Genomic DNA, 26,449 nt, shown 5'->3' with positions numbered 1-26,449 from the left:
CCCTTTTTTTCTTCTGCATGCACCTCAAGCGATTTGCAAATTTACATAAGTTCAGAAAAACATTTTTTATTGCCATTCTTGAATTAAAAACATAGAGACTTAGAGTGTCTCCGTTAAACTGCATGGTGTTGAAATACAATAACAAATTGTTATCTTTGATAATATCATTAAGCGCTTTCATTTATACACGACACTAAGAGATCTTCTAAATCAACTTTAGACTATGTTCATTAAATGTTATAGAGTATGATAGTCGTGAAGCAATTACTAAAATATTGTGTTTTGTTTTCATATTGTAATGAGATTTTTTAAAAAATATTAACAGAAAAAATTAGATCGATTTTATAATACTATGTTGCACAACTTGAATTTACCTTTCATTAAATGTGCCATATTATCATTGGCGCCTATGGCATGTTGTAGAATGAATATATATATTAATAATGTGTGTTCCATATTCGCATGATCTAATGAATAAGAATGAATTTTTTCCCAAGCAAACTTTATAAACGGCTTAATCATTAATGTGACGTATATATATACTGACACAAAACATCCCATGTAATATAAAAACACATTTACAACTTCAATTATAGTATATATTTCAATTAGATCTAGTATAGTATCTCAGAGATAAGAGCAGAACAAGAGAGATAATGCCTTGTTAAAACATATTTGTGTAGATGTACATATTTACATAGTGCATATGAGAAACACAATTTTTAATACTCTTTCTGTACACATACAAGTAGAATATTAGATACACATTGACTTTTATTAACATTGTATTATAACAATTATTCTAGAGCTCAGAGTTGAGCACATGGCAGCGGCGGGTAGCCGAATTAAGTGGCCGAGTAGCAGAGTTAGAAGAAACTTTGTCCAAGACTCAGAAAGACCTTCTGAAAACCCAAGAAACGAATGTCAAACTGCAGAGAGATCTACGTGAAAATGTTGCCCAAAAAGAGGACCAAGAAGAAAGGATAGCGACTCTTGAAAAACGTTATCTTAATGCTCAACGAGAGTCCACTAGTTTACATGATCTCAATGAAAAGCTGGAGCAAGAGCTGCAGCACAAGAAAGCTCAATTAAAGGTAATCGCTCTTCTATATTAAATTTACAGTTTATGTCAATTTAATTTTTTTTTTTTAAACCTCTATGTAATTCATGTTTAGCTCCAAGAAGAAAAAATAGCGGCGATACAGGAGAAACTAGAACTTGCAGAACAAAAATTAGCCCAATACGCTAAGTTACCAGAAATGGAAGAGCAATTAAAGCAGAGGATGGAGGCTCTGACGCAGGTGAGGAGGCCCAACCAGGTACGCAGAGGAATTAAGTCGTCGTATCATCAATTTCTTCTTTTCTTATTCCTCTGCACTTCTATCGATACTCCCTGCCTCCAAATGTACCTATGTCGAGAATGCTTTGCCCCTTTAATGTCTTTTCTTAAAAACAGTCTTCATTCTACTTCAGTTTACATATTAAATTTTTTGCAATGTTTTCCCTGTTACATTCTTCATTATTGGCCATGGCTACTCACATGTCACACAAACAATAAACATACTTCAGATTTTTTTAATTTTCTTCTAAGATTATGAAGTTAATGAATATAATATGATAATCGCGTCACTTACAAAGGTGAAGGTTGTTATAAAATAATTTACTTACTTTCTACTCACTAAATATACCGAACATAGCAATCAATGTGATTATTTTCAGAGCTTGTTAATAACTTGTAGTTTAGTGCTATTATCACATTTCTGTAGACATATTTGTATTAGGCACGTATTTATTCTTCAATTCAATTCATTAGCTTTACATGTTAGCTCTACTGGAAGATTATATTTAGAATAAAGAACAATATAATATATATAGATATATTTTCATGAATTCACCTCTAATTAAATTTAATATCTGCAGGCATTGATTTTAATTATGTGAAATATTTAATAAGCAGGCTCAAGAAAGACATGGCAGCGCAGAGGATAGAATACAGAGGTTGGAAACGCAACTTGAAGAAAAGAATGCAGAAGTGATGCGTGTCAATCAACGACTCAAGATGAATGAGGAGCATAATACGCGGCTTAGTACAACTGTTGATAAACTTTTGTCGGGTAATTTATATGTATATTGTATAAAGTAATTACATTACTGATAACAAATACGTTCTTATGCTTATTAGCTTTGATTTATTTCTTCAGAATCTAACGAAAGATTACAAGTACATTTAAAAGAAAGGATGCACGCATTAGAAGAGAAAAACGCACTCACGCAAGAACTGGAAAAGACTAGGAAGATTGCGGAAGATCTTCAAAATGAGAAGGCCGAAATAGTTAAGGAATTAGGGAAAGCTCGCCTTGAAATTGATAATGTAAAAAGGCAAATGCTTCAGCAAGAAATTGCATTCAATATTCAACAAACAGATGCTCTAACTCGAAGTTTGTCTCCCAATGCAGTGGATCCAGGTTCCTTTTCTAGGAGTGCAAGTCATAGTAGTTTTGATACTCATTCTTTACCAAGAAGAACGGGTAAACGACCTGCAATCGAAGATGATCCAACAAAGGTAGCACATAAAAGATTAGACTTTAGTATATGAAAAATTAAATATATAATTGAAAACTCTGAATAACACGCTCTTAATTTTTTAGAATTATGTAGCGCGCACTTTAGCAGAGCAAGAATGGGAAAAATTACAGCAAGCTCATGTCCTTGCAAATGTACAACAAGCATTTGATGTTTCTAGTGATGCAGAAGGTGACGGAGATAACGAAAGTTTATTCAGTTGTGCAGCTGATGTAATTAGTCCTACAGGACATACGGATGCTCAAACACTAGCATTAATGTTACAAGAACAATTAGATGCAATTAACAATGAAATTAGATTAATCCAGGTAATCAAACGTTATTTATTATACCATATTTTATATATCAATATGTCAAAGTGCATTTTTGATGAAGGAAGAAAAGCAAAGTACCGAAGCGCGTGCCGAAGAGTTGGAGTCCCGGGTTGGTAGTCTTGAACATATGAATTTGTTAGCCAGAGGACGAAGTCTCGAACGGGCATCTCCACCATTAAGTGGACGATCCACTCCAAAATCGCATCATAGTCCAAATAGAGATTATTTACATAAATATCATACGGTAAGTACCGTTTACTTTATAATCCTTAATCATTCTAAAATATATTTTCAATATTTTTATCATTTTAAAGGCACCAGCATCAATGTCTCCAGCGCATCTCCATCAATATGCTGCCTCTTTAGCTAGTCCAGGTCAACTTTCGGAATCCCTTCCTGCGAGCCAGGTAAATAACTGTGATCACAATTCAACACGTGTAAGGTAGTAGCATTGACATATGTGTAATTTTTTTATATCATATTATAGTTGCAGTTATCAGGCGAAGAATTGCATTCAGTGAGTGAAAGAGACAGCACTGGTGGTGCAGGAAGTGGTGGTAGCGATGCAGCTTCACCGTTGACTGCTCGATCGATCAGACTAGAACGAGTAGCACAGGCACTTGCTCACAGTCAAGAGGAGCTCAGAAGGTATGTGTTTAATTTTCAATTTGTCGATATCAACAAACATCGAATTTCTTCGTGGATCCAATGCTTGAACTACACGAGCACTATCTGAGAAAGCGATGATAATGTATTATAAACAAAATTTTTGCAATCTCATCTCTGATAATGAGGACTCTAAGTTTTTTGTTGGGAAATAAGATGTCTTTTATGTGTATTGAATATCGTAAATATGCTATTTCATTCAACTGATTAATGCCTAAATAATAATACATAAATTGTCAAAGTCCTTGCATACATAGAGGTGGATTGCCAAAAATTCAGTAATTATTTTGTAAGTAGTTAGCATTGTGCGTTGTTTATGCTGCCAGACGCACTGGACAAGCCGGATTTCCCAGCAGTGGTTTTCCTGCTCACAGGTTAATTAAAGATTGTAGTACTGCATGTAATCCGCAACATATACCGCTGTGCACGACATATTTGAGTGGCCCATGTGGGCATGAAATGAACAACTTAGAGGTCGACCTAAGTGACGTCGATGGTAACAGATCCTTTTTATACCTTTTTTTGGAAAAAGGGATTTACTAAGATGATCTTAGGTTTTTCAAAAAAATTGTTGTAGGGATTGATAATTATAGATACTTTTGTATTGCAAAATTCATTATGGATATTTCCATTTTTTAACTATAATTTCTTATTACAAGATCAATAAATAGTATGCAAGATGTCACATATTTATGCCTACAGCCCCAATTTTCGAGCACAGTGGTACGGACGAACCGACTGATAGATCTGATAGAAATGAGTCCCTGGAAGAAACTGATATTAGCTTCTTCCATCCATCATACATTCAAGCCTGCCCAGTTCACGACAGACATCGCTGTCTCAAACAAACGAGGGAATTTAGGCAGCCAAGAGAATTGCATCGAGTTAACGTCGCGTCTGAATCTCCTGCGCGAATAAGGTTGTTTTCTAAGAAATAGGTGCAAAGATATAGATGGATCCAATAGATGCAATTAACAGTTTCATTATCTCAATAAAAAATTATAATTGTTTCAATAGAATTCATAGATAAGGTGGTTTTTCTATATCTTTGTCTCTAAAAGGTACTTATTATGGCAATCCCATCTCATAAGCAGTGATCAGCTGTATTTTCAGGTTTCTATGCCTTCCCTGTAATACTGAGTAGGTATTACAACTGTTTTTCACTATTTTGTCAAACATAATTTATCATTTTGGACGTTCTTGGAAAGAAATATTTTTTATTTTTTCATATGATACTATATTGTTTTTATATATATTGTGATATAAGGATTTTTTCACGAATTTCCAAAACTGATATTGATATTGTTTCATTTCTTCTTTAGTTTACTAGTTATTTGTTTGTAGCAATTGTCAGTTGTAGATATCTTGAATAGTACAAAATTAAAACTTGAATGCTTTAATCTGACTCAATTAGGAATATCATTTTCATTGAAAATACGCAATTTGGAATAAAAAATCATATCACATATATTATTCGAAGCTAAATAGTATTTGTGCTTATGCCCATGTACTATCATGTATAAGCACAATCATATATCACTGCTAAAAGTCTTTTAAGTAATGCAATTCACTTGGCTCAGTAAGTTCCCTGATCATATCTTATCTCACGTAATTTAAAACATTGATCTCTTTATGCTTTAAATATTGAAGAGTACAGAACATTAGATGGTTTAGAGAATCCTGTTATTAATTTGGTTGTTTGATTGTCTAATGCGATGATGTATCTTAAAAAAGATCTGAAAATAATTTGTATAAATTCAGATCACAAAAATGATATAGAAGGTACATACAACATAGAAAAAAAAATATAAGTCGGATAGTTTGTGGGCTAGAATGCATTATTTAGAGTAGAAATAGAAACTAGATTAGCGCTCCATGCAGCAGGCATGGGCAACATAACAACGGCGCACTCAATTCTGGGACTCCCCCTTCCCCATTGTCCTCACGTCATAGCAGCCAGGACAGTTTGCATAAGAACAACTTGTCTGGTGTTGGATTGCCAATTGGACAATTGTCTAGTTCGCATTTGCATATGCAATCTACCATGAGTCCAGCAACCGCAGCAGCAGTAGCTGCAGCTCAAAAGAAGAAAGGCATTAAGAGCAGTCTTGGTAGATTTTTCAGCAAGAAAGAAAAGGTAATGCAGATTTTAATTATATAAGATAATAACCAAATAACTAAATAAGAAAAATGAGGAAAGTCAGAGAGAGAATTTTGGTTACAGATCAAGGGGAAAGATACACCAATGCCTGGAGATATACCAGGTATGGGAGGAGCAAATACACCTGCAGATCCTGATTATGGAGATAATGTTTCTGTTGCTGGCACTATGGGTAGTAAAAGCGATTTTGATCGTAGAAAAAAGAAAAGGTACATATATGTAACTAAAAATATATTCATAATTTAAATAATTAATGAATATAATTGTTATAGCACTAATTTTCTTTCAGTCCAAGTGTATTTGGAAGTATGTTAGATTCTTCACGACACGAACTTCTGGCGGAGGCAATGAAAGCTGGAACACCTTTTGCTCTATGGAACGGACCAACTGTAGTGGCTTGGCTTGAGCTTTGGGTGGGCATGCCAACGTGGTATGTTGCAGCTTGCCGGGCAAATGTCAAAAGTGGTGCCATAATGAGTGCTCTTAGTGATACCGAAATTCAACGTGAAATTGGTATAAGGTATGAAATTAAGTTATTTAACACATTTTGCACATTTTGGATGACAAGCATGATGGAGTTCCATACAATATAAAACCACTAACATTTAATGTAATAATTTTTATTCTTAGTAATCCTCTACATCGATTGAAACTACGGTTAGCTATTCAAGAAATGGTGTCACTTACAAGTCCATCAGCACCAACAACTTCTCGCACAACCTTAGCATTTGGAGATATGAACCACGAATGGATTGGTAATGTCTGGCTTCCAAGTCTTGGTTTGCCACAGTATCGATCCACTTTCATGGAGTGCCTTGTTGATGCCAGAATGTTGGATCACCTTAACAAAAAGGACCTTCGTGGTCAACTTAGAATGGTTGATAGTTTTCACAGGTGATAAATCATTAAAAACAAAAATTCATGTTTAATAGTGATTTTTAGATTCCTTGATCTAATCCGAAATTTATTTATTTTTACAGAACAAGCTTGCAATATGGCATTTTGTGTTTAAAACGATTAAATTATGATAGGCAACAATTAGAAGAAAGGAGACGAATGGCGGAAGGTGCAAACGTCGATGTTCTTGTATGGAGTAATGATCGTGTTATAAGATGGGTGCAATCTATCGGCCTGAAAGTAACTCCATTTTACTACTTTCCATTTTATAAATCATTCATACTGTAATGATGATAAAACACAATTTCGTATTTTTAGGAATACGGTAACCACCTCTTAGAATCTGGGGTACATGGAGCTCTTATAGCCCTCGATGAAAGTTTCGACGCAAATAGTTTTGCTCTAGCTTTGCAAATTCCAACGCAAAACACACAAGTAGGTTTTAGTTTAATGTATTGCTATATAGTTATCAGAGATTAAAAATTATATATAATCTTTACTATCTTTACCATTTTTCTGTACTTCAACAGGCTCGGCAGTTGTTAGAGATGGAGTTCGCAAATTTATTAACAGTAGGAACAGAAAGGCGACTCGATGAAGCGAATAATATGAAATCCTGATCCAACTCGTCTAGCAGGCTGCCTCATCTTCAACCACATCACGTCTAGTCCAAAACCCCAGCTATTACTACTCTCTGTATGCAAGTGTGTTGTAAAAGCTTTAAGTATCATTCTAAGGGTATCTTCATACTGTTAAGAGCTGTAACACGCGGTGATATGAAAACACGTTCAGACATAATCTGTTAAAAGAAAATGGTGATTTATTGTATGTTCAAGAAGAAAATTTAAAACGTTTTATCAATTTTTATGTCGCGTATGTTTCATAAACCGCTTGTTACTGATTTCGGATAAAAAATAATAATTCTGAATCAATTACTCTCATATAGATACTGAAATGTAGTGAGCGGTCAGGGAATCGTGAAATATATTTTTCCTCGAAAGCCCAAAGAATCAGTTATAGATAATTACGACAATAATTCTGTCTAATTTCACCTCGATTTCTTAAGAATAGCAAGACTTGTAGCTTTCGGAATAATGAATATCATGGTAGTTCGTAAACATTTTCAGGACGTAATTGCATATTTCTTATACTATATTATGTACTTATACTATGTAACAAATAGTTATAAAACAACTGTCTATTTTGATAATACCACATACCGCACAAAATAAAAATCCCCAAAATTATATTAGTGCCATTGCTCTCGAGGAAACTATTTATGTACAAGGAAAAGACTGCATTCTATATTTCTGCATCTATAAGACGGTGACCTAATAAGCCATATATATATAAAACAATATATATATATATATATATATATTGTTATATCCACACACACACACACACACACATATTACTTCATACAGAAGGAGCGCTGGAATACTTGTCCTCCTCTGTTATTTCGATGAATTTTAAATGTTTGTAGATCACATATAAACACGTAATATATTAAAAAATTACACCGAAGCAACTATCGTAATTAGAAAATTATCAGACAACTGGTTGCATGGACGTGTTTAAAAGAACTGCTTTTTATTTATTGTGAACTAAGGAACGGACATTTTATACCAAAATAATCGCGCAATGTATAAGTACATGTACGCAAAGTTAGTAGGTGTTATAAAATTAAGGAACTTTGTAACTCTAATTGATAATTGAACTCTATCGATCAGTCACGTATATCGTTATACTATCTTTATTTTGTTTAATCATAAGGAAATCATGTCTCATTCGGCTCTCTAGCATTTTTTATTCATTCAAAGAAAAGAATTTCATGTGGATAGTTCATTTGTAAGTTTTCTTAACATCTTGTTTCAAAGTTCCAGGAATGATTATTAGTAGACTCGATCGATAGTGAAAAAGAATTGACGAAGATGAAGAGCGTTATAAATATAATAAAAAGTCACGAAGTAAAAGAAAGAAAAAATAAAATAAAGAAATGGCCATAACAAGAACAGCAAACAAATACACTGACAATGGCCATAAATATTATTTAACAGTAATGACGATGTTGCTGAAGACAATGATTACGATGATAATTATAATTACTCATTACAAAATGTTATCAGGCTGAAGGTGTGGCGAAAGACTGAGATTACGACAGTGACTGTAATGATAAAACTGGTCATGATAGAGACGATCACAATAATGATGATAAGTTATAATGGGATGTTGTTAATGTTGTTGATACTTGAGGAATCGTTGTTGATGTTTGTTTCCCTGTGAACTACCCCCTGCAAGTTATCAATTCGTTGTAACTCCATTGCTCTGCACGACCTTCCGAATGGGCGCATACGTACCAAATAGTTTCTACCAAAGAAATTACAATGCAGTACGATGATTGCACAGTCGTACACGTGTGTACAAGAATGTAACGTTGACACTTGACATATATGTACGCAGTAGGAAGATCAAAATATGTCTTACCTGTAAAGATCATAATGTACAGTCTCATTCTTCGGCGTGTAGAAATCTTTTTCTTTTCTAAGTACCACCGATCAGTTGAAATATTTCTAGATAATCAGAAAGACTCGCTAAGCCAAAGCAACGTTACGCTACCTCAATACTGAGACAAGGTGGTACGCTCTTGTTTCTTTATATAAATGTTTTAATAACTGGTCCTATGATTTTTAATCGTTGGTTAATTCCTTTCGAGGGATATTAAGTTCGAATTTCTTGTTGATATTGTGTTGAAAGATAAGTCGTCGTAGTAAAAACGTTTGCACATGCAAATTATATTATTTAGTTATTAAAGAAAGCTGATTATCGGGATATAGAAAAAAAAAACAACGATCAATAATTCGGAATTGCACACGCGTTTAGTTATTTTAGTTACACCGAACAATCTCCAAAATACTAGTAGAAAAGTTTATTTGAGGTAAAACATTTCTACAATAGTATTACAATGTATATCCTTTTTTAATCCTAATGTAATGCTACACGATTGTACAGAACTAATTTGTACAAATGAATAGATATACAAACCTGAGTCACTTTGTGAAACAGAATGGCCGTCTCTCCCTTTCGGAAGTGTCTGCAGTATGTGTAAATGACTGAACTTATTTTTAATGTACGCTAGTTAATAGTGTCAATGGACATTCCAAGGAAAAGAAATAAAAGCAAACCTTCCAAAAAGCAGCCACATTCATAATCGCATATATGTAAATCATGACTCGATATGTAGCAGCTTTGCCGCCTTCTATGTATTTAACTATAAATATATACATAGATACGAAAAAATTTCGCCTGAATCCAGCCTCCGACTGCTCGGTATCGAATAGAGCTTGAATAAGCAAAACTAATAGCATCTACTATATACGTAATGTTTTTACCAAAAAATAATGAACAACTGCTTAAACTTAGGATTTGTTTTGCTTTCGATTTTCTTCAATTCTGTACAAATTTATGCCTATAAAAGGATATGTATTATACCCTCTTAGAGTGTACATGTTGATGAAGAAGCAAAACAATGAATATTAAATATTGTCTTCAGCAATGCTGAGCAAACTGTTTTGTTTAAATGTAACAGCTTTATGTGTTGTATAGCAAATTATCAATACCTAAAGAAAGACACTTATAATATTTAAGTTTCTTTATTATCAGTTTACACATATCATAAGATTGTAAAAAGTATAGAGGAAATGAAATTACATTAAATGAAATATTGTTCTTCTATATAATTCATTTTCAGTTCTTAGAAGAAATATACATGCTAATACATGGTAAAAACATGCACGTAAAACATATGTAATATTGTAATGTAACAGTCTGTATTATGTGTTATTTCACAATGTATCTTTTCTTTCGTACACTCTTTTTGTATGCTCAATTCGACCGAACTGCCGGAAGAACAAGTTTAACGTTATTCTGGATTTTTGTATGACATATGTTTGTGTGTGTTAATGCTAGTTATTGTACATATGTATGCGCGTGCGTACGTGTGTGAGTGTGTATGTGTATATATCTTTCTCTGTGTATATACGAATTATTTATTAACATCCCTGTAATTTTTTTAACATTTCATTGCAAAGCCCAATGCAGGTAAATATACTACAATCCTAATAATAACAAATGTTAAATCGCTATTAAATAGACAATTACTTTACTTCTGAATGAATATTATAGCAAATTTTGTTGGAATATATCTATATGATGGAATTTTTAGATTAGACTGCTGCAGTAATCCGGAAAGAATAATATTGGGTTGGCAATTAAGTAATTGCGGATTTTGTCAATACCACCCAATGACAAAGTCCGCAATTATTTAGTTGCCAACCCAGTAGTAAATATGCAACAAATATTTCAAATAAATTTATTCAGAAGCAAAGGAAATCGATCAAAGTAAAAAATTGTGTGTGCAACAAGTGCATGGATTGGGCCCATTTTAAATGAAAAGAAAATATTTGGTTTATGTAACATTTTTGTCAGAAGCATCAATTACAAGATAAATCAAAACCCATGAGATTTGTAGATCGTTTAAAAATGTTTGTCTTGTATGCGATGATTCTGTACAAGTGCATAAATCATCAGTATGTAATTATACTGATTTTTATTTAAATCTGACTATTTTACCTGGACTCTCAGGTAATTGTGCCAGCATAAAAATTTTCAATTGTGCTAGTAAGCAGGTAATCGTCAGAAATATTTCTAAATGTGAAGTAGTATAAAACTATACATACATATATTTGTGTGTGTTTTATATATATGTATGTATAGTATGGTACACAGTGCACAAAGAAATAAATTTTTTAATTATTATCAGAATATGGTTGCTAAAATGATTAGTTAAACTTTATATTGTTCTTATAAATCAGTTTTTTATGAAATTTATACTTATTCGTTTATCATGGAATTTTTATTTACTTAAATTATATATTCCAGATTCAGAATAATTTTATACTTGAAAAGTATAAAGGAATATTGTTTCTAGCATTTGCAAATCACTTTACATGATTTCTTTAAGATACTTTTAATTTTTTTTTTAAATAAATAGAAAACAAATATTAGACATTATGTTATTCCATTATTGCAAATGATTAAACTTAAAATGTTTGCTAGAAATTTAAATATCATTCCAAATATAAACATACATCTATATACATAAACGCACATGTATATACGTGTGTATATATACATATATATATAAAACTGTGGCAAATATGAAAATGAAGTGTGCGTGTGAGAAAAGTGATGGACTATTCAAATAATATCATATATCTGAATGAGTGCACTGTGCGATTAATGCATAAATCATTTGCCCTTTTTTTCTTTTTAAAAGTTTTAAATGTCATGTACTACTTCACGTTTCTTATATCGAATGTAAAATAGTGTGTTTCCTGTTAACATAAAGCAACTTTTTAGCTGTGATGTTAACAATAGAGAATTCATATGGAGATGCAAAACAGGAGGGGAATTAGTATAATAGAAATGAATTTCGTGTTATATTTATTATAATGACAATTCAGTATTATGATATGTACCAATGTTTGCAGACTAAGAATTCTACTACCAGTTAATGTCATTGCTAACAGAATGTGACAAGAAACTATAAAACAGCACACATTTAAAAAGAATCACAACGAGGCACAAATTTTGACAGGGACAGTGGATAACTTTCTGTGCCCACAATACACTTGGAATCTTAAGCAACCAAGAATTGGATCTGAGATTTCATAATACAAGTATACGCGCGTGTGAAAAGTACTAAAAAAAATCATGGAAAATGGGGACGATAACAGAGCATAGTTATCGCATAAATAATTATAACGATAATATTATTATTGCTACCATTACTGCTGCTAGTGCTACTACTATAATTATTACTATTACTACAAATACCATTACTGCTACCACTATCATAACTATTACTACAACTACAGCTACTACCATTACCAATATAAATTGTCCTTGTAATTTTTATATGCTAAGTATATACTTTAATAGGATAAATGAAGAAGTATGGGAAATGAGTCACAGTAAATGTAATATAACAGCCCTGCTTGTATAAGGGGGCAGAAACTATGTTAACTGAACTATGAATTATAAATATTGTATAAGACGATAAATAATAATTATTATTATCATTATTATAATTATTATTAATTGAATTAGCAAATTGTAATCTACCTATCAACAACCATTTTGGAATAAGGGAGATTTAAGTCTGTAATTCGTGTATAACAAAAATCAAGCTGTACAATGTTGTTGTTATTGCTGTTGTTTTTTTACTATCCTTAATCTCATTCTTTAGGAAGCAAATGTTTTTTTGAAAAAGGATACAAATTGAATACAAATTTATTTATTATATATTTTATTGAAGCTCATTATACAATACAAAATATTTCTTATATTACTCCGGAAATGTTCGAAGTGTTCTTGACCTATCATAACATGTAAAATATAACCTCAAAATGTAAAATATGTTGTTATTTTTAAGAGTATTGTATTTTATATTACTTTTGATTAATTTTACACAAAATATCGTTGAAAATGAATTTTGTGATATACCAGATGAACATGGAGAAACTAACAATAAATGCAGCGTTCAATCACGTTACTCGCAAAATCGGTCTGAGCTTACTCCTTTATTATATATATATATGTATCGCCTTAAAATTAATATTTTTTACATAGATAATGATTTTTCAGTTATATACTCTACGATGTTAATCCTCCGGAAGGATTTAACTTAAGAAGGGACGTTTTTATTCGTGTTGCAGTTTTTATAAAAAATTTAATCAAGCAAGAAAAAGATTTTAAATGGCAATTAGTTTTGCCACCATGGGGTAATTTTATAATGTATAAGTAGTTTTTGCATCATTTTATTTTTATTCTATTTCTACAGGTAATTTGTATCATTGGCGTAGTAAACACATAGGATATCAAACGCAATTGCCTTGGAGTCTGTTCTTTGACATTTCAAGTTTACAAAAATATATACCAGTTATTGAAATGTGTCAGTTTTTACAAGGTATAAAATTTCATTTATTTATTGTGAACAATAAAATCAATAGAGATTTGCATTTTCAGAATATCCTTCAGAAAATAATGAAACGCATCTTGATGTTGTATATATTTTACAAAACGACAAAGAAATGTTCAAGACAGGTAAATTTGAAGATAAAAATGAAATAATAGAATGTAATGATAAATCATTACAATTTCATAAAGTAAAATCAGAAAAATATATTGGATATTTTTGGGGATATCATAATATAACTTCTAAAGTTGTTAAGTGTATTAAATTTCATGGTATGATGTCTGATCTTAAACAAAATCTTAAACCTAATGTTTATAGGTAAGAAAATATATAATTTTTTAACAATACTCAAATTTTACGTACAATATCTTTTACAACTAATTTAATTATTATGATAGGTCTATAATGTTTGATCACATGGAGATTGCATTACATGACTTTTATGGTACAAAAGAATATTGGAAAGCTAGACGTAGTATGCGATATAATTCTGAACTATATAATATTGCTAATGAATATAGAAAAACTTTCCTTAATTCAACAAATGAGCATGATAAGACTGAACGACCAGATGACTGGACTAAAGAAAAAGTATCTAATTTCACTTAGGTTAATAAAAAGATTTAAATTATAAAATACAACCTTTTTCTAATTATAGGGTATAAGGAATGCAGTTGGAGGACCTTATTTATCAGTCCATTTAAGAAGACGCGATTTTTTAATTGGTCGCCCTTCAACAGTGCCAACAATACAGTCTGCTGCTTCTCAGTTAAAAAATAAATTAGACGAACTCCAATTAAAATCTTTGTTTGTTGCTACAGATGCAACACAAGAAGGTAAATCATACCGAAACTTCCTTAAGAGATTAATAAACGGGCATATCTATTAATCATATCAATTTGTTTAGAATTCAGTGAACTCAAACAGTACCTATCTAATTATACAGTTCTTAGATTTATTTCATCAAATTACGTATTAAGTAAATTTAAAGACGGCGGGGTTGCAATTATTGACCAGATAATTAGTTCCCATGCTAGGTAAGAATTAACAATAATATATCTCATGTTTTATATTATGAATAGGAATAATGTATTGTTTGCATCCTTTTCTAGATATTTTATAGGAACATATGAATCAACATACACATTTAGAATACAAGAAGATAGGGAAATCATTGGTTTTCCTACTAGAACAACATTTAATTATTTATGTAAAGGTACTGAGAAATGTGACTCTAATGGACAATGGGAAATTGTTTGGTAATGTATAAAAATATGTATGTATAAGTTATATTACACAATAAAATCAATGACTAAGTTTAGACACACATTTTAGCATGATGTGTGTATAAGTACAATCTGTCCTTATATACCTATGTGTCTTTGCCGATATTAATTATCTCCCTAGATAATGATTTTCCTTAACTTATCACTGGTTTACCAATTAATTCTTGTTCCCGACGAAGTTCTTGCTCTCGTTGTTGCTCTCTATTTAAGGCCTCCTTCTGTATTATCTGCTGCAACCTTGATGCTCGTTTCTACACAAAAATAATTTGTACATTACATAAATAATAATAAATTAGAAATATATATGTATAGTATATAAATATTATAACTCACTTTTAATTTGAATGTCCTCTCATGAATGGAAGCCATTTCTTTTTTCATTAATATTAATTTACCTTGACTAACTTTAATCATCTGAAACTGTAATACATGTTCCTCTTATATATTTTATATTTTGGGCCATTCTTCTATATCAAAAATTTCTGTAAAATGAAATTTATATTTCAATATCAATATACTTACCGTTTCATTTAGCTTAACATCATCAAAAACATCTTGAAGTTTTTTGTTCTCAGTTTGCATCTGATCGAGCAAAGTCTCTTGTTTATTTCTAAACAAAAATAGCAAGAAACATAAAATCAGGAAATACTTATATTTTTTACTTCTACTTACTTTACTTCATCAAGTTTTTTCTCAGTTTGTTCCCACTGTTCTTGATATTGATTTAAAAATCCTTCTGCTAATTTCTTCACAGTTACTTTGAAGTCGAATTCAACTTCTTTACTATAAAATTTTGGGAAAATGTGATGTATATTATCGATACTTATAGTTGTGTACAATTATAAATAAATGAATTTTATATGTAATTGTAAAGTGTGATGGTGATTATGTTTACAAACAATTGTAAAATAAATAAATAATGTGAAACGCAGAAAGTTACCTATCGTGTTTCTCAATTTGTAATTGAAGTTCTCTTGCTTCTGCTTCTTCCATATCTGTCATCATTTTTTATGTTTTTTATTGTTATTATAATTATCCACTAAATTATAGTATAAAAAAATTTGGATGTAAATTTAATGTAAACAATAACATTAACTATGACTTTGACATTTGTGAGATCAACTATAGCTGTTCGAAATGAACATGAATCGTGGTGATAACTATGTGATAACTCTATACGCATATTTCGTATCGACGATTATCTTTCTAGCATATGTTTGTTTCATGCTCTTGATATAACTTGAACATAACCAAGAAAAAAGTTGTAAAGAAAAATATTTATTGTTTATGAAGTGGAATAATATGTTTTTGAAATATAATGAAAAGCTCGATGAACGTTTCTACATGAGATGGAGCATTTTCCAAATAGAGAATATATTATGGTAGCTCCTGGAGTAAACACTGTAGCGGTGCTTCTAAATATAGGATTTATTTTTAGGTTGGAGCTAGCCATAGTTTGAATCAAGAATTTGATCTAAAACTGCATTTCTAGACGGTTTTGTAATAGGTGTGAAAGATGTTTATTTCTGAATGACATCTTTAAGCTTACTTCTATTTTTCACTGATATTTTATTTGTGTTTCATTTTGAATAATATTACCATTTAACTATTCAAATTTTTAAGTATCCTACATTAAACATGTAAATACTATTTTTTTTTTTTTCTAAATGTTTTGTTTCTGTGAAATAACTTCGATAATTTTAGACATATAGAAAATACAAGTGATCAAAAATGTATATTGTTGCAGTGATAAAAATGGCAAATGACTTAATAATAAGAGGCAAGGATAGATTGCAAGAAATTAGCATGAAATTAGAGCAAAGCCATTTGGTTTATCTACAAACAGACGACAGCCCTTTAAAATTACAACAGCGTCATAAACTTGAAGGTAAATACATAATAAATATGTAACTAGGTAACAATATTGAATGCTTAATTTTTAACAATTTTCTGTATTTTAGGTTTTATTAAAGAGAATCTTTGTCTTGTTCCAAATGAAAATAAATATGTATTTCAAGAAACCGCAGATATATTACATAGATCAGCAGCCACATTGCAAGATTTTAGTGGATATAGAGCTGCAACTGCCTGGAGTGCTATTTCTTTATATGCTGCCAATCTTTTGGCTCAGCCTTGGAGAAGAGAATATAGAACATTAAAAGTTAATATTTTTGTAATCTTTTACATTGTTTTTTTCAAGCTATAAAAATGTTCAATTAATTAATCTTTTCTGTATATTAGACTTATAGTGGATATTATAAGCATGAAGTAGAAGCAAATTTAATAGGAGCAGAATTAATGTTTGAACAAATGGGATACAAACATACAGGGTTAGGAGTGCTTACTTTGGAGGGTCCTATTGACCCTGACAAAGTATCTTGTGTAAGCAGAGATGCAATAGTTGCTTTTGTTGAATGTCAGGTAAGAATATTTATTATGATACTTTTATAGTACTTTTTCTATAAAGATACACTTAAATAAAAGAGTTACAATTTTAAATGTAGATCTTGAAGCAAATATGGGAGAATGTTTCACAGAATTATAGTATCTCGTGGTTAGAAGTATTAGAATTTCGGGAAAATCACGTTGGTACACCAGAACAAGCAATCAGGGCATTGAACTATCGTTTTCTTGAGAAAATGCATCAAACTCGAACAAAAGCAGAGAATTATAGGGATTATCATTATCCGCAAACCACATGTGTGGATGCGGTATCATCGTCGATTCCTTATCACATTATGCCTCCCACTTACAATACATCAATGCCTGCTTGTCATTCAGAATACAGATATATCGAAGATACCAATTCGATACCTGGAACTTACAAATACTTTCAACCAGTAGATCACAGTTTTGGAAATCGATGTAGTGCCTATGGATGTTTACCACATGGTAATAAATATATGAGTGGAGTCAATCCGTATTATACTACAATGCCAGGATATACAAGAGTACCAACGGGTAGACTAATTGAGGTTGATATGCCGGTTTCGGTTGCAAATTATGATAAATTACATAATCGAAAGATATCTCATAGAATATCAGATTTGGAGGAAGTAGATTTTTATAGAAGACAATCTAGCGATGGAAACCATTACGATTACGGAAAAATCGATAGAAAATCGGCAAGATCGGTCGGTGAAAGGAACAATTATGACTCTTGGGACTTTGTGTATAGGAATTTAGAAAGTTTAGGCTATTCTAAAGATCTTGGTAATCGAGAAGATATTTTACACAAACGGGAATGCGAGTCCCGACTGAGTAAACAAAAATCTTTTAAACAAAATGATAACGATGAGAAACGTAGTATACATCGCTCTGAAAAAAGGAGGAGTGGAAAAACCGATGTGAATGACATCGATTCGTCTATGACAAATGGCCGACATCATCATCACGATACATTACCCTTCAAAAAGAAGTCTTCTTCCTTCGATTTAATGGACTCGAATAGATATCACGATGCATCTTCAGAAAGTCAATCATCTCCTCATAGTAATGAAAAAAGACATGGTAGTCAGACGCTTCCAATTCAACGTTCACATCGATCGGCGGATCAAATTGTAAAAATCGCGGATACGTTAAAGAACTTAGAGCTTTCTCACTCGGAAAAAGGAAATGAAACAGAAGATAAAGCTGTGAATTGGAATTGTGCTACTTGCACCTATCTTAATTCTTCATCGAAAGAAATTTGTGAGATGTGTGGAAAGTCTAGGCACAAAGGAAATGAGGATAAACCATTAGCAAGTGGTGGAAAAGAATGCCCACGATGTACATTAGTAAACGAGAAAAATGTCTCGGTCTGTGATGCTTGTGGTATCAGTTTAAAAGATTCACCTACTTATATTTAGATATTTAACTGTTCAAAACAAATATCATATTCCATTGTTTTCCATGTGTCTGAAATTTAAAAAAAGGAAGTGGTAAGTATACATTTCCTGGATGCTCGATATTATCCTAAGAAGAACATTTGAAATGTTTGAAAAAGATGTTAGTACTTATAATGCTGAAAATAGCTGATATAAGTAGTAACAATTTTTCTTGATTGCTTTATTTAGAGAACAAATTTTAATATTTTAAAATTATTATATTAATTGAATTTAGAATTTCATAAAGCATATAACATGGGAGGGGGAAATATGAAATTATTTATTTAAAATTGTTTGAATAGATTTGTGATATGGGTACATTAGTATTACGATAGTACATACACTGGTGGCCTATCATTAATTTGTTTGTAGAAATTATTTTCTGTTAATTTAAATTAAACAAAATTTGCTTTTCTGGACTTTCTCTTATTTGCTGTATAAAATAGTTCTTTTATTCATTTTATTTTAATATATGACTTTACTTTATAAAATTTTATCTATTCGATTAAGTCACTTTTATTAAAAATCTATTTATGTATACATTTGACTTGATTTTTGATATTAAAAATTAATCTAGTAAAAAATTATTATCAATTTGTGTAGTAAAAACTATTAAAATCAAATAAAAACTATTTATTCTATAGCGTATACATACATATATTATATCCATAGCAAAAACTCGTATTTTAACAAAAAATTATCTGTTGAATATATTGGATTGTTATTTAAAAAAGAAATATTAACGTGTATTGTACAATACATGTGTACACACACAGATATATACGGCATCAAATTATATTTTATATATAATGCATTGTTTTTCTTTATTAATTTTTATTTAAATTGATATCACAAAATTAAGAATATTATTAAACGTAATTGTAAAAGTTATTTTTTGATTGTGAAGCAATTAGAGATATTGCATGTTGTTGTATTATCTAAATTGAGAAAAGGAGAAATATTAATAACATCTTCCATTTTATAATGGTAATGTTATTTATTGTTTACATCACCTTTTGTTTTAACTGGACAATATTGTTGTCAAATTATAATATTTGTGTATCTTTAGAAAACAAATGCAAATTAAATGATAATTGATAGATCGCACAGTATACAGATTAATAAACATGTAATTTGAATCTATATATCTTGTTGATACATTTTGATTACTTCAATTTAAAAATCGTATTGTGCAATTGTTAATTTTATACTGAAATCTATTTTTCGTAGTTTGATATTTATTTATACATTCCCAATGCAGCAATGCTATTCATAAAATATGTAATATTAAATATACATTTTTTTTTTTAATTTTATTTGTACCTTATTTGAAACAATACAAATTTAGTTTAAGCCATATATATTATGGTCTTTACATATCAATCTATTTATGATAATTTGAGTGCTCTTTCATTGCATATAATATGTTGTTATAGCTTTATTTAACTTTGGATTAGTTTGTAAGTACAAAGTTTTGTTTTCGATACCTTTAATTTGTTGAAGTTGTTACAAAAGATAAATTACATATTCTAGAGTCTTTTTAGCATAGTAATTATTGCAAGATGATATTACAGATGTTTTAAAACTTTTAATCATTTAATTTGTAATTTTCTTAATTTTAATTATAAACGCTTTGCCAGGATTTATAAAAGAGAAATTCCTTGCTATTATTTTCAAAATATTCTTTGCTATGAATTCCAAAATTTATAACAGAACAATAAACTTTATAACGTCACGTTTCGATAAAAGATGTTCTCTTTGTACTTCAAATATATAAACTGTTTAAATGTAAAAATAACTTTACTGAAATCTACTTTTAACGTTTACGAAAGTCTGATATTTTAACGGAAATAAGAGAAAACGGCTAATATTTTTTCATTGAATGCACGTAAAAAAAATAAGTGAATAATAAAATAAACAGTTAATGTAAAAAGGATATATGTATGTCTTGTAATAGTTATTGTAATATATTGCAAACTGTGTACATTGTAATATATTCTATTATGTACAGATAATAAATAATATTTAATATAGATTATGCAAAATATGTACTTTATTTTTTAGTACTAAAATGTTAAAAGTATGTAATATTCATATTATATATGTATATAAACTTAATATTAAAACAAATATGAATATTGCACTGCTTGTCTCTAACAATAACAGATGTAGAATGAAGCAAAGGCTAGTAGAAATGTAGAAGAAAATTCAGGTAACTTTCGATGAGAAGAGAGGAGAAATAAGAAAAAAGAGAAATAAAAATGATAAATAAAATAAAAAAGGTTCTGAAAGTACAGAAAAAGAGAGAAAGAAGAAATAACGTAATAATAAAGGGATTGAGGTTGGAAGTGAAGTGCAAAAGTAATGAAGCAGAGGAATTCTTTAAAAAAGAGCTACATCTGGAACAATAACAGATATACTACTTTGTATATTTAACGTATATTTTTTGTACATTTATCTAGCATCTTTAAAGCAGCATGATGAATTTTCTGGTCTAATTTATCTATAAATTATAATAAGGATCATAAGAATTATTTTTAATAAAATGTGCACCACTAAAAACGAAGAAATACTTACAAATTTTATGCTTTCCTTGTATCGGAAATTTAATTGGCAATGCAACAAAATTTTCGCATATAAAAACATAAGGACTATCACTTTCTCCATCTGGATAAGATTTCCTATATTCCTCTTGTGGTAAAACATCAGTAACTGTTACACATCCTAATAGACAACCAGTTGAATAAACTTCAGGAAACATTATTTTTTCTGTAAAACAACAACGTAATTTGTGATAATCTGTAAACTATAATATAATTAAGGTGAAATTTTACTTTTTACTCATAAATTTAATTTATACTAACCATCTTTTATAACACGGTAATATTGTTCTACAGTTGAAATTTCCTCCTTAGATGGTATTTTAGATGCTGCAGCAATCCATAATCTTCCTCTATGTGATGAGTACCATGTACGACCTTCATGACTATGATAGTAATAAAGTGTTAGGTATTCTTATAGAATTATATAATTTTCTTATATAAATATTCATATTGGAATTAATCTGTTTGAAATATTATAAACTTACACTTTTATTCCAGCCACTAATAAAGATGCATAAGGTTGGTGCATGCTCAAACATAAGCCAGGATCAGACATTTCTAAATACTCTTTGTCTTGAATAATATTTCGTGTGTTAAAAGAAATGTTTGCTCTTGATGTTCGTAGTTCTAATTGATGTGATTCCACATACTGTACAATTAGAATTCAACATTATGTTTCTTTCATATAACAACGATATGAATATATTTAATTATTTGTTAAAACAATATTTTTACCTTGGGGCGAGTAAATTCTATATTTGGGCAACTATTACTATTTTCTATTTCACTGAATGATTCAGATATATCTTGCAAATGTTCTTCATTGAATTCTTCAAAATTATCAGTTTGTTTCTCTTCAATTATCTCTCTTCCTGTGAAGTCAATAGTTGCATAGATTTTTCTCTTTAAATGAGACATATGCTTCCTTTCATGCATTTCTTCTTCCAACTTCTGTAACTTTTCTCGTTGCTTCTCAGTTAACCATGTATTGTTTGATTGATAATAGTCACATTCATCATCAATTACTTTCGTGCATTGTATTCTGTAAATTAGTACAGCTATATGTTTATTCTTGCATGAAAAAATTACACAAGATTACATATAATGCATACCCATCACGATCATATTCGAGAAGTCTGTCTCTTTGTTTTATTGATTCTTCTAGATTTTTGTTAGTTTTTTGATTCATCAATTTATTGTATAACTGATCAGCTTGTTTAGTATTACTAGAAAGAATAGTTAGCTCTTTCTGAGAACATACAAGTTCTTCGCAGAAAAAGCAAGGACCAGCTCCTTCTTGAGCACAGACTATTCTACCACAATTGAGGCAGTTACTAATCAATGCATGTCTCTTTGCTTCGCAATTACACTTGTATCTACCTAATAAAATATTTTTATGTCAATTTCAATATTATAGTTCCTTAATAGTTGGTAATTTATTAATGAATAACATACCTTTTAATAAAATTTCTCTCTCTTTGCCATCCTGAGAATATATATTGACAAATTTAGTTTTCTTTCTTTCCACTTTATCTACCTTTATAGTTTCTTGCACCTAAATAAATAACATGTAGTATTAATGTAGCATTATAAATCTGAAATAAAAATTTCAAACAATATTGTTGACATATACCTGTTTATTTTCTTTGGTCTCTTTTCCTTTCACTTTTCCTTTCTTTTTTTCATTTTGCTTTTTCTTTCCATTATTCATATCATTTTCTTTCTTATATTTGGTTTGATCTTTGCTTGAAGCTGAAATAATGTTCCGAAATGATAAAGGCATTCAATAATTCAATAATTTACATGAATGATAAAAATATAAACCTTGTCGTTTTTTGAAGTCTGAAATAAATTGCCTGTGCTTTCCATTACTATAATCTAAAAAAGACTGCAAGTAATCATCCAAATCCCTTTCGTTTTCTATTTTCATTAGGAATCTGAAAAAAATACGTCAAAATTATTATTATTCACATCAAGTGAATATCATTTTATTTTGTTATAATTTTCTTACTCGGCCATCTCCTTTGGTACTGGAAAATCTAAAATTTTTGATAAATTTTCGTTTATCCAGTCCTCCATCTTTGCGTAATTGTTAAAATAATATTCTCGAAATATTAGAATAAAATTATTTGTGTATAAATATGTATAAGGTTAACATTCAAAATTAAACGTTAATGTTAGTCTTAATGGACACAGAATGATTGCTTTTTTTATTGCTATTTAATAGTTTTCAATGCGCAGAATCTGAAAATGCAAGTCTTAATTTTAGGAATCCAGCAATTCAAAAATTATACGTATGTAAACTTCAACATTTTTAGCATATTTAACAGGTTACTTTGACACTATATTGTTTCGATCACCTGACTGGCTTGCACAAATGAGTATTCAAATGTTTCATTTGAAGATTTGTAAATTTGCTTTTATTTTCTGAGTGTGGATACCGTCGCTGGCTGTAATTAAAGTATTGACCCATAATGTAGATGAACTTTGGCGAAAATTAACATTAACGTAAGGCGACCGGAATTTTATAACTACCCCCAACCTAATTTAGTACTCACCTACAAATTCCATGCTGTGATTTACTGTTTTACTGACATATCCCTGGAAAAACATTTGACTTATCCCGCTTAACTGTCCGTCACTTACGTGCATTTATTACAGCCAGTGACTGCACTAATTATATAAATACGCTAAAACTGCTCAACTTTACATATGCATAACTCTGTCTGTCTCACAAAATGAGACCTTTTCTTCTCTTCTATCATAATATTGTTTTAAGTTTAGGAAATTTTAATTATTTATATGTACATGTATGTGTAACAGGGACATGATTTATCTGTGTGATTCCCTCTCACTCCAAAAACTTTTTTCAGATTCGTTATGTTGGATACACTGGTTTATTTAAATCTCATCCTTGGAAAAGAAATATTCACTATAATTTTGTAAAAGATTCTCTCAAAAGATAAAGTTCTCTTATAAATTTTAAATAAAACATCTAATAATAACGCAATAATCAAATTTATCGATTATAATTAATAAATCGAATTTAGTAAATTGATAGGATATTATTCGTTTGGACCTGATTTCTTGAAAATGCGATGGAATATAGAATTCTCTTAAGAACTATTTTGACTTAACTAACTAGTAGATTGAAATGATTTTGATAATTTTTTCAACATTAAGCAATAATTGAAATATTATAGATTTTTCCAAATTTTTTAATGTTTTTAGCAAATATGTTAATGATTTCTTATTTTATGAGGTTCGGTACCAAACTACAGTGACATCTACAGGGAGGTTTTATACCTAATTTTGAATTAAAAATTTTAAATTATATCAAAAGCAATTATTTTAGAAAAGTTCATCATTTTAAGTTTTAATATAAGGTAAGTAAAAAAAGAAGGATTCAAAATAAATAAACATAAACTATACATAGTATAACAATCAGAAAAACAAATATTTATTACTTTAATTTGAAATTAGAATTGTTACACGAAAGTTGCGTCTTTCCTAGATGTTCATGCCATGGAGGTTAAAAAATTTGCGTAGGTTAACGTAAGACCTTCGGAACATTTAACAAACGGATCTTCCTGCAGTTAAATTTGCATAGCCAGTCGTTCATGTGTCGACACAGTCACGTATTCATGCACACACGAGTTGAGTGTCAATTTCTACCGGTGTTACATAACAATTACTGCACCACGACCGATATCATCGTGTTTCATGCATCCATTAAAATTTATCCAAGTGTTGGTATTTATTAAGGCACGTTATTTAGTATAATTATTTAATTACCATATAAAAAAATAAACTTTTTTTTTTAAAGAAAATGTCCGTTATTAAAGAAGAAAGCCTTAAAATTTCGTTGATCGATTACTATTATCGAATTCTTTCTTTCTTCAAAAGTTTGAAGCTCGCAATAAATAATTCAATTTGTAATTAGCCATTAATATGTTATATTTTTTCTTTTGCAACATTTTCTTTTGTTTTTTCAGTTACTATGGTATCTTTCGAGGTGTAAGCAACAATAGAAATTACAGTTTAGCGCAGCTGCGTGTACTTGAGCCAAGACAATGTAAATAGGTCGCATCGCGAATTGTTCTATTAAGATGGATCACGACACATTGTAATTCGATTTCAACTAGGATGCATCAAAAACATTCGCTATATGTGTCAACGAGATAGAAAATATACCAAGACGCCTTTTAACAATCTACCAAATTATTAATTTAAAAAAAGAAGGAAACATAGATTTATACATGTAAATTTATAACAATGTTTCTCTCTATAAAATACGAAACAGTTGACAAATAAATAACGTATATTACGATTATCAATTGGTTATTCGAGTCACTTTATTAGGTCGATTGGCCTGTTAGATGATAAAAGGTTCCTGTACAATGAACTTTCTATATCATTCCGCATCGGGATCATTTGATAATTACTTTCAATCGACGGTTTCATTTGGTCGGTTGCTGTTGAAAGGCGTCTTCATTATTCGCACGTACAATGCACGAATTATACTATAATAGAGTCCGAATGGTTTCAACAGATTCACGGTTGCACCTTGCGTCTATTATCTGTCTTACTATATTAAAAAGTACGATCATATTCTTTAATATTTGCTTTATTGTCAAATTAAGAATAAGATTATATTCGAACAATTCTAATGTAAAAATCACTTTATAGATACTCCCGCTTTTTAATGGACGATTCTAGTACGACAAAAATCAATCTATCTCATTTTTCGCGACATGATATTATTTATCTGCAATCGGGTCATCGTAAATATTGCGTCAAAAGCAAACTGCTTTTTGATAAAGTGTATCTTATCACATTGATTCGATATCATCCGTGGAGAATTCGATCGAGGTAGAGTACAAGAGATAAAGCTAGTGTTTCCTCTATCCTTCAAATTATGATAGGACAAAGAACGTTGTTTGGGATGTATATCTTTATTACTCCTTTGCCCAGAGTGAATTTGCTATTAAAAGTAATGGTGACAGAACATTATTATTGTCTATTGTTGAGCCG

General features: G+C 30.2%; 5 protein-coding genes across 19 annotated transcripts in view; 3 read left to right on the top strand and 2 right to left on the bottom strand.

Annotated features, from left to right (window-relative positions):
* The window catches only part of Liprin-alpha (PTPRF interacting protein alpha), a 46,205-nt gene extending 33,314 nt beyond the window's left edge, over positions 1-12,891 (top strand). For 6 of the 13 annotated variants that reach the window (XM_072013865.1, XM_072013864.1, XM_072013874.1 and 3 more), the window contains 16 exons: positions 807-1,094; positions 1,176-1,319; positions 1,955-2,114; positions 2,202-2,563; positions 2,649-2,891; positions 2,959-3,141; positions 3,212-3,304; positions 3,385-3,545; positions 3,890-3,937; positions 5,448-5,700; positions 5,788-5,933; positions 6,014-6,244; positions 6,355-6,618; positions 6,705-6,861; positions 6,940-7,056; positions 7,152-12,891. In XM_072013865.1, the coding sequence (XP_071869966.1) occupies positions 807-1,094; positions 1,176-1,319; positions 1,955-2,114; positions 2,202-2,563; positions 2,649-2,891; positions 2,959-3,141; positions 3,212-3,304; positions 3,385-3,545; positions 3,890-3,937; positions 5,448-5,700; positions 5,788-5,933; positions 6,014-6,244; positions 6,355-6,618; positions 6,705-6,861; positions 6,940-7,056; positions 7,152-7,241 (2,940 nt within the window). In that variant the 3' untranslated portion in view covers positions 7,242-12,891. Of the gene's footprint in view, positions 1-806; positions 1,095-1,175; positions 1,320-1,954; positions 2,115-2,201; positions 2,564-2,648; positions 2,892-2,958; positions 3,142-3,211; positions 3,305-3,384; positions 3,546-3,889; positions 3,938-5,444; positions 5,701-5,787; positions 5,934-6,013; positions 6,245-6,354; positions 6,619-6,704; positions 6,862-6,939; positions 7,057-7,151 lie in introns of all 13 variants that reach the window. The other 7 variants (XM_072013867.1, XM_072013866.1, XM_072013869.1 and 4 more) reach the window with 7 other exon arrangements.
* Positions 12,892-12,950: 59 nt separating this feature from the next.
* On the top strand, positions 12,951-14,981 carry O-fut2 (O-fucosyltransferase 2). The gene is made up of 8 exons (XM_072013905.1): positions 12,951-13,249; positions 13,330-13,466; positions 13,526-13,651; positions 13,711-13,978; positions 14,059-14,251; positions 14,319-14,496; positions 14,568-14,697; positions 14,773-14,981. Exons 1-8 carry the CDS (start codon positions 13,101-13,103, stop codon positions 14,921-14,923), a joined length of 1,332 nt encoding a protein of 443 aa, XP_071870006.1. The 5' UTR covers positions 12,951-13,100; the 3' UTR covers positions 14,924-14,981.
* Positions 14,934-16,080, bottom strand: Pldn (biogenesis of lysosomal organelles complex 1 subunit pallidin). The gene is made up of 5 exons (XM_072013923.1): positions 15,887-16,080; positions 15,619-15,729; positions 15,469-15,556; positions 15,280-15,366; positions 14,934-15,197 (listed from the first exon to the last, which is right to left on the bottom strand). Exons 1-5 carry the CDS (start codon positions 15,949-15,951, stop codon positions 15,081-15,083), a joined length of 468 nt encoding a protein of 155 aa, XP_071870024.1. The 5' UTR covers positions 15,952-16,080; the 3' UTR covers positions 14,934-15,080.
* Positions 16,081-16,182: 102 nt separating this feature from the next.
* Tamo (PUB and ZnF_RBZ domain-containing protein tamozhennic) lies at positions 16,183-21,570 on the top strand. Of its 3 annotated transcripts, none has more exons than XM_072013900.1 (5): positions 16,183-16,384; positions 16,694-16,834; positions 16,908-17,107; positions 17,188-17,367; positions 17,451-21,570. In XM_072013900.1, the coding sequence occupies exons 2-5, from the start codon at positions 16,702-16,704 to the stop codon at positions 18,792-18,794; spliced, it is 1,857 nt and encodes a 618-aa protein (XP_071870001.1). In that variant the 5' UTR covers positions 16,183-16,384; positions 16,694-16,701; the 3' UTR covers positions 18,795-21,570. The 3 variants fall into 3 exon arrangements, with proteins under 3 accessions (XP_071870001.1, XP_071870000.1, XP_071869999.1); XM_072013899.1 differs by having other exon boundaries at positions 16,184-16,453; XM_072013898.1 differs by having other exon boundaries at positions 16,184-16,586.
* Positions 21,228-23,969, bottom strand: LOC139992738 (activating signal cointegrator 1). The gene is made up of 11 exons (XM_072013901.1): positions 23,751-23,969; positions 23,427-23,659; positions 23,240-23,352; positions 23,049-23,167; positions 22,871-22,970; positions 22,528-22,795; positions 22,151-22,457; positions 21,901-22,064; positions 21,677-21,798; positions 21,390-21,581; positions 21,228-21,315 (listed from the first exon to the last, which is right to left on the bottom strand). Exons 2-11 carry the CDS (start codon positions 23,492-23,494, stop codon positions 21,245-21,247), a joined length of 1,524 nt encoding a protein of 507 aa, XP_071870002.1. The 5' UTR covers positions 23,495-23,659; positions 23,751-23,969; the 3' UTR covers positions 21,228-21,244.
* Positions 23,970-26,449: the final 2,480 nt, after the last annotated feature.

Source organism: Bombus fervidus, chromosome 12, assembly GCF_041682495.2.
Source record: "Bombus fervidus isolate BK054 chromosome 12, iyBomFerv1, whole genome shotgun sequence".
Lineage (NCBI taxonomy): Eukaryota > Metazoa > Arthropoda > Insecta > Hymenoptera > Apidae > Bombus > Bombus fervidus.
Note: the sequence above shows the minus strand (reverse complement) of the source record. Positions and strands in the feature narration are given on the sequence as shown.

What these genes read in the sequence shown, in the direction of transcription:
- O-fut2 (XM_072013905.1), top strand. Translation starts at nt 13,101, where the DNA reads ATGTTGTTATTTTTAAGAGTATTGTATTTTATATTACTTTTGATTAAT. An exon ending in AATGTGTCAGTTTTTACAAG is followed by an intron (nt 13,652 to 13,710) that starts GTATAAAATTTC and finishes TTGCATTTTCAG; the next exon opens with AATATCCTTCAGAAAATAAT. An exon ending in ATGACTGGACTAAAGAAAAA is followed by an intron (nt 14,252 to 14,318) that starts GTATCTAATTTC and finishes TTCTAATTATAG; the next exon opens with GGTATAAGGAATGCAGTTGG.
- Pldn (XM_072013923.1), bottom strand. Translation starts at nt 15,951, where the DNA reads ATGATGACAGATATGGAAGAAGCAGAAGCAAGAGAACTTCAATTACAA. An exon ending in AAAAAACTTGATGAAGTAAA is followed by an intron (nt 15,557 to 15,618) that starts GTAAGTAGAAGT and finishes ATTTTTGTTTAG; the next exon opens with AAATAAACAAGAGACTTTGC. An exon ending in AGAGGACATTCAAATTAAAA is followed by an intron (nt 15,198 to 15,279) that starts GTGAGTTATAAT and finishes ATTTTTGTGTAG; the next exon opens with AAACGAGCATCAAGGTTGCA.
- Tamo (XM_072013900.1), top strand. Translation starts at nt 16,702, where the DNA reads ATGGCAAATGACTTAATAATAAGAGGCAAGGATAGATTGCAAGAAATT. An exon ending in GAGAATATAGAACATTAAAA is followed by an intron (nt 17,108 to 17,187) that starts GTTAATATTTTT and finishes TCTGTATATTAG; the next exon opens with ACTTATAGTGGATATTATAA. An exon ending in TTGCTTTTGTTGAATGTCAG is followed by an intron (nt 17,368 to 17,450) that starts GTAAGAATATTT and finishes TTTTAAATGTAG; the next exon opens with ATCTTGAAGCAAATATGGGA.
- LOC139992738 (XM_072013901.1), bottom strand. Translation starts at nt 23,494, where the DNA reads ATGGAGGACTGGATAAACGAAAATTTATCAAAAATTTTAGATTTTCCA. An exon ending in TTAGTGGCTGGAATAAAAGT is followed by an intron (nt 21,799 to 21,900) that starts GTAAGTTTATAA and finishes TTACTATCATAG; the next exon opens with TCATGAAGGTCGTACATGGT. An exon ending in ACAAGGAAAGCATAAAATTT is followed by an intron (nt 21,316 to 21,389) that starts GTAAGTATTTCT and finishes TATAATTTATAG; the next exon opens with ATAAATTAGACCAGAAAATT.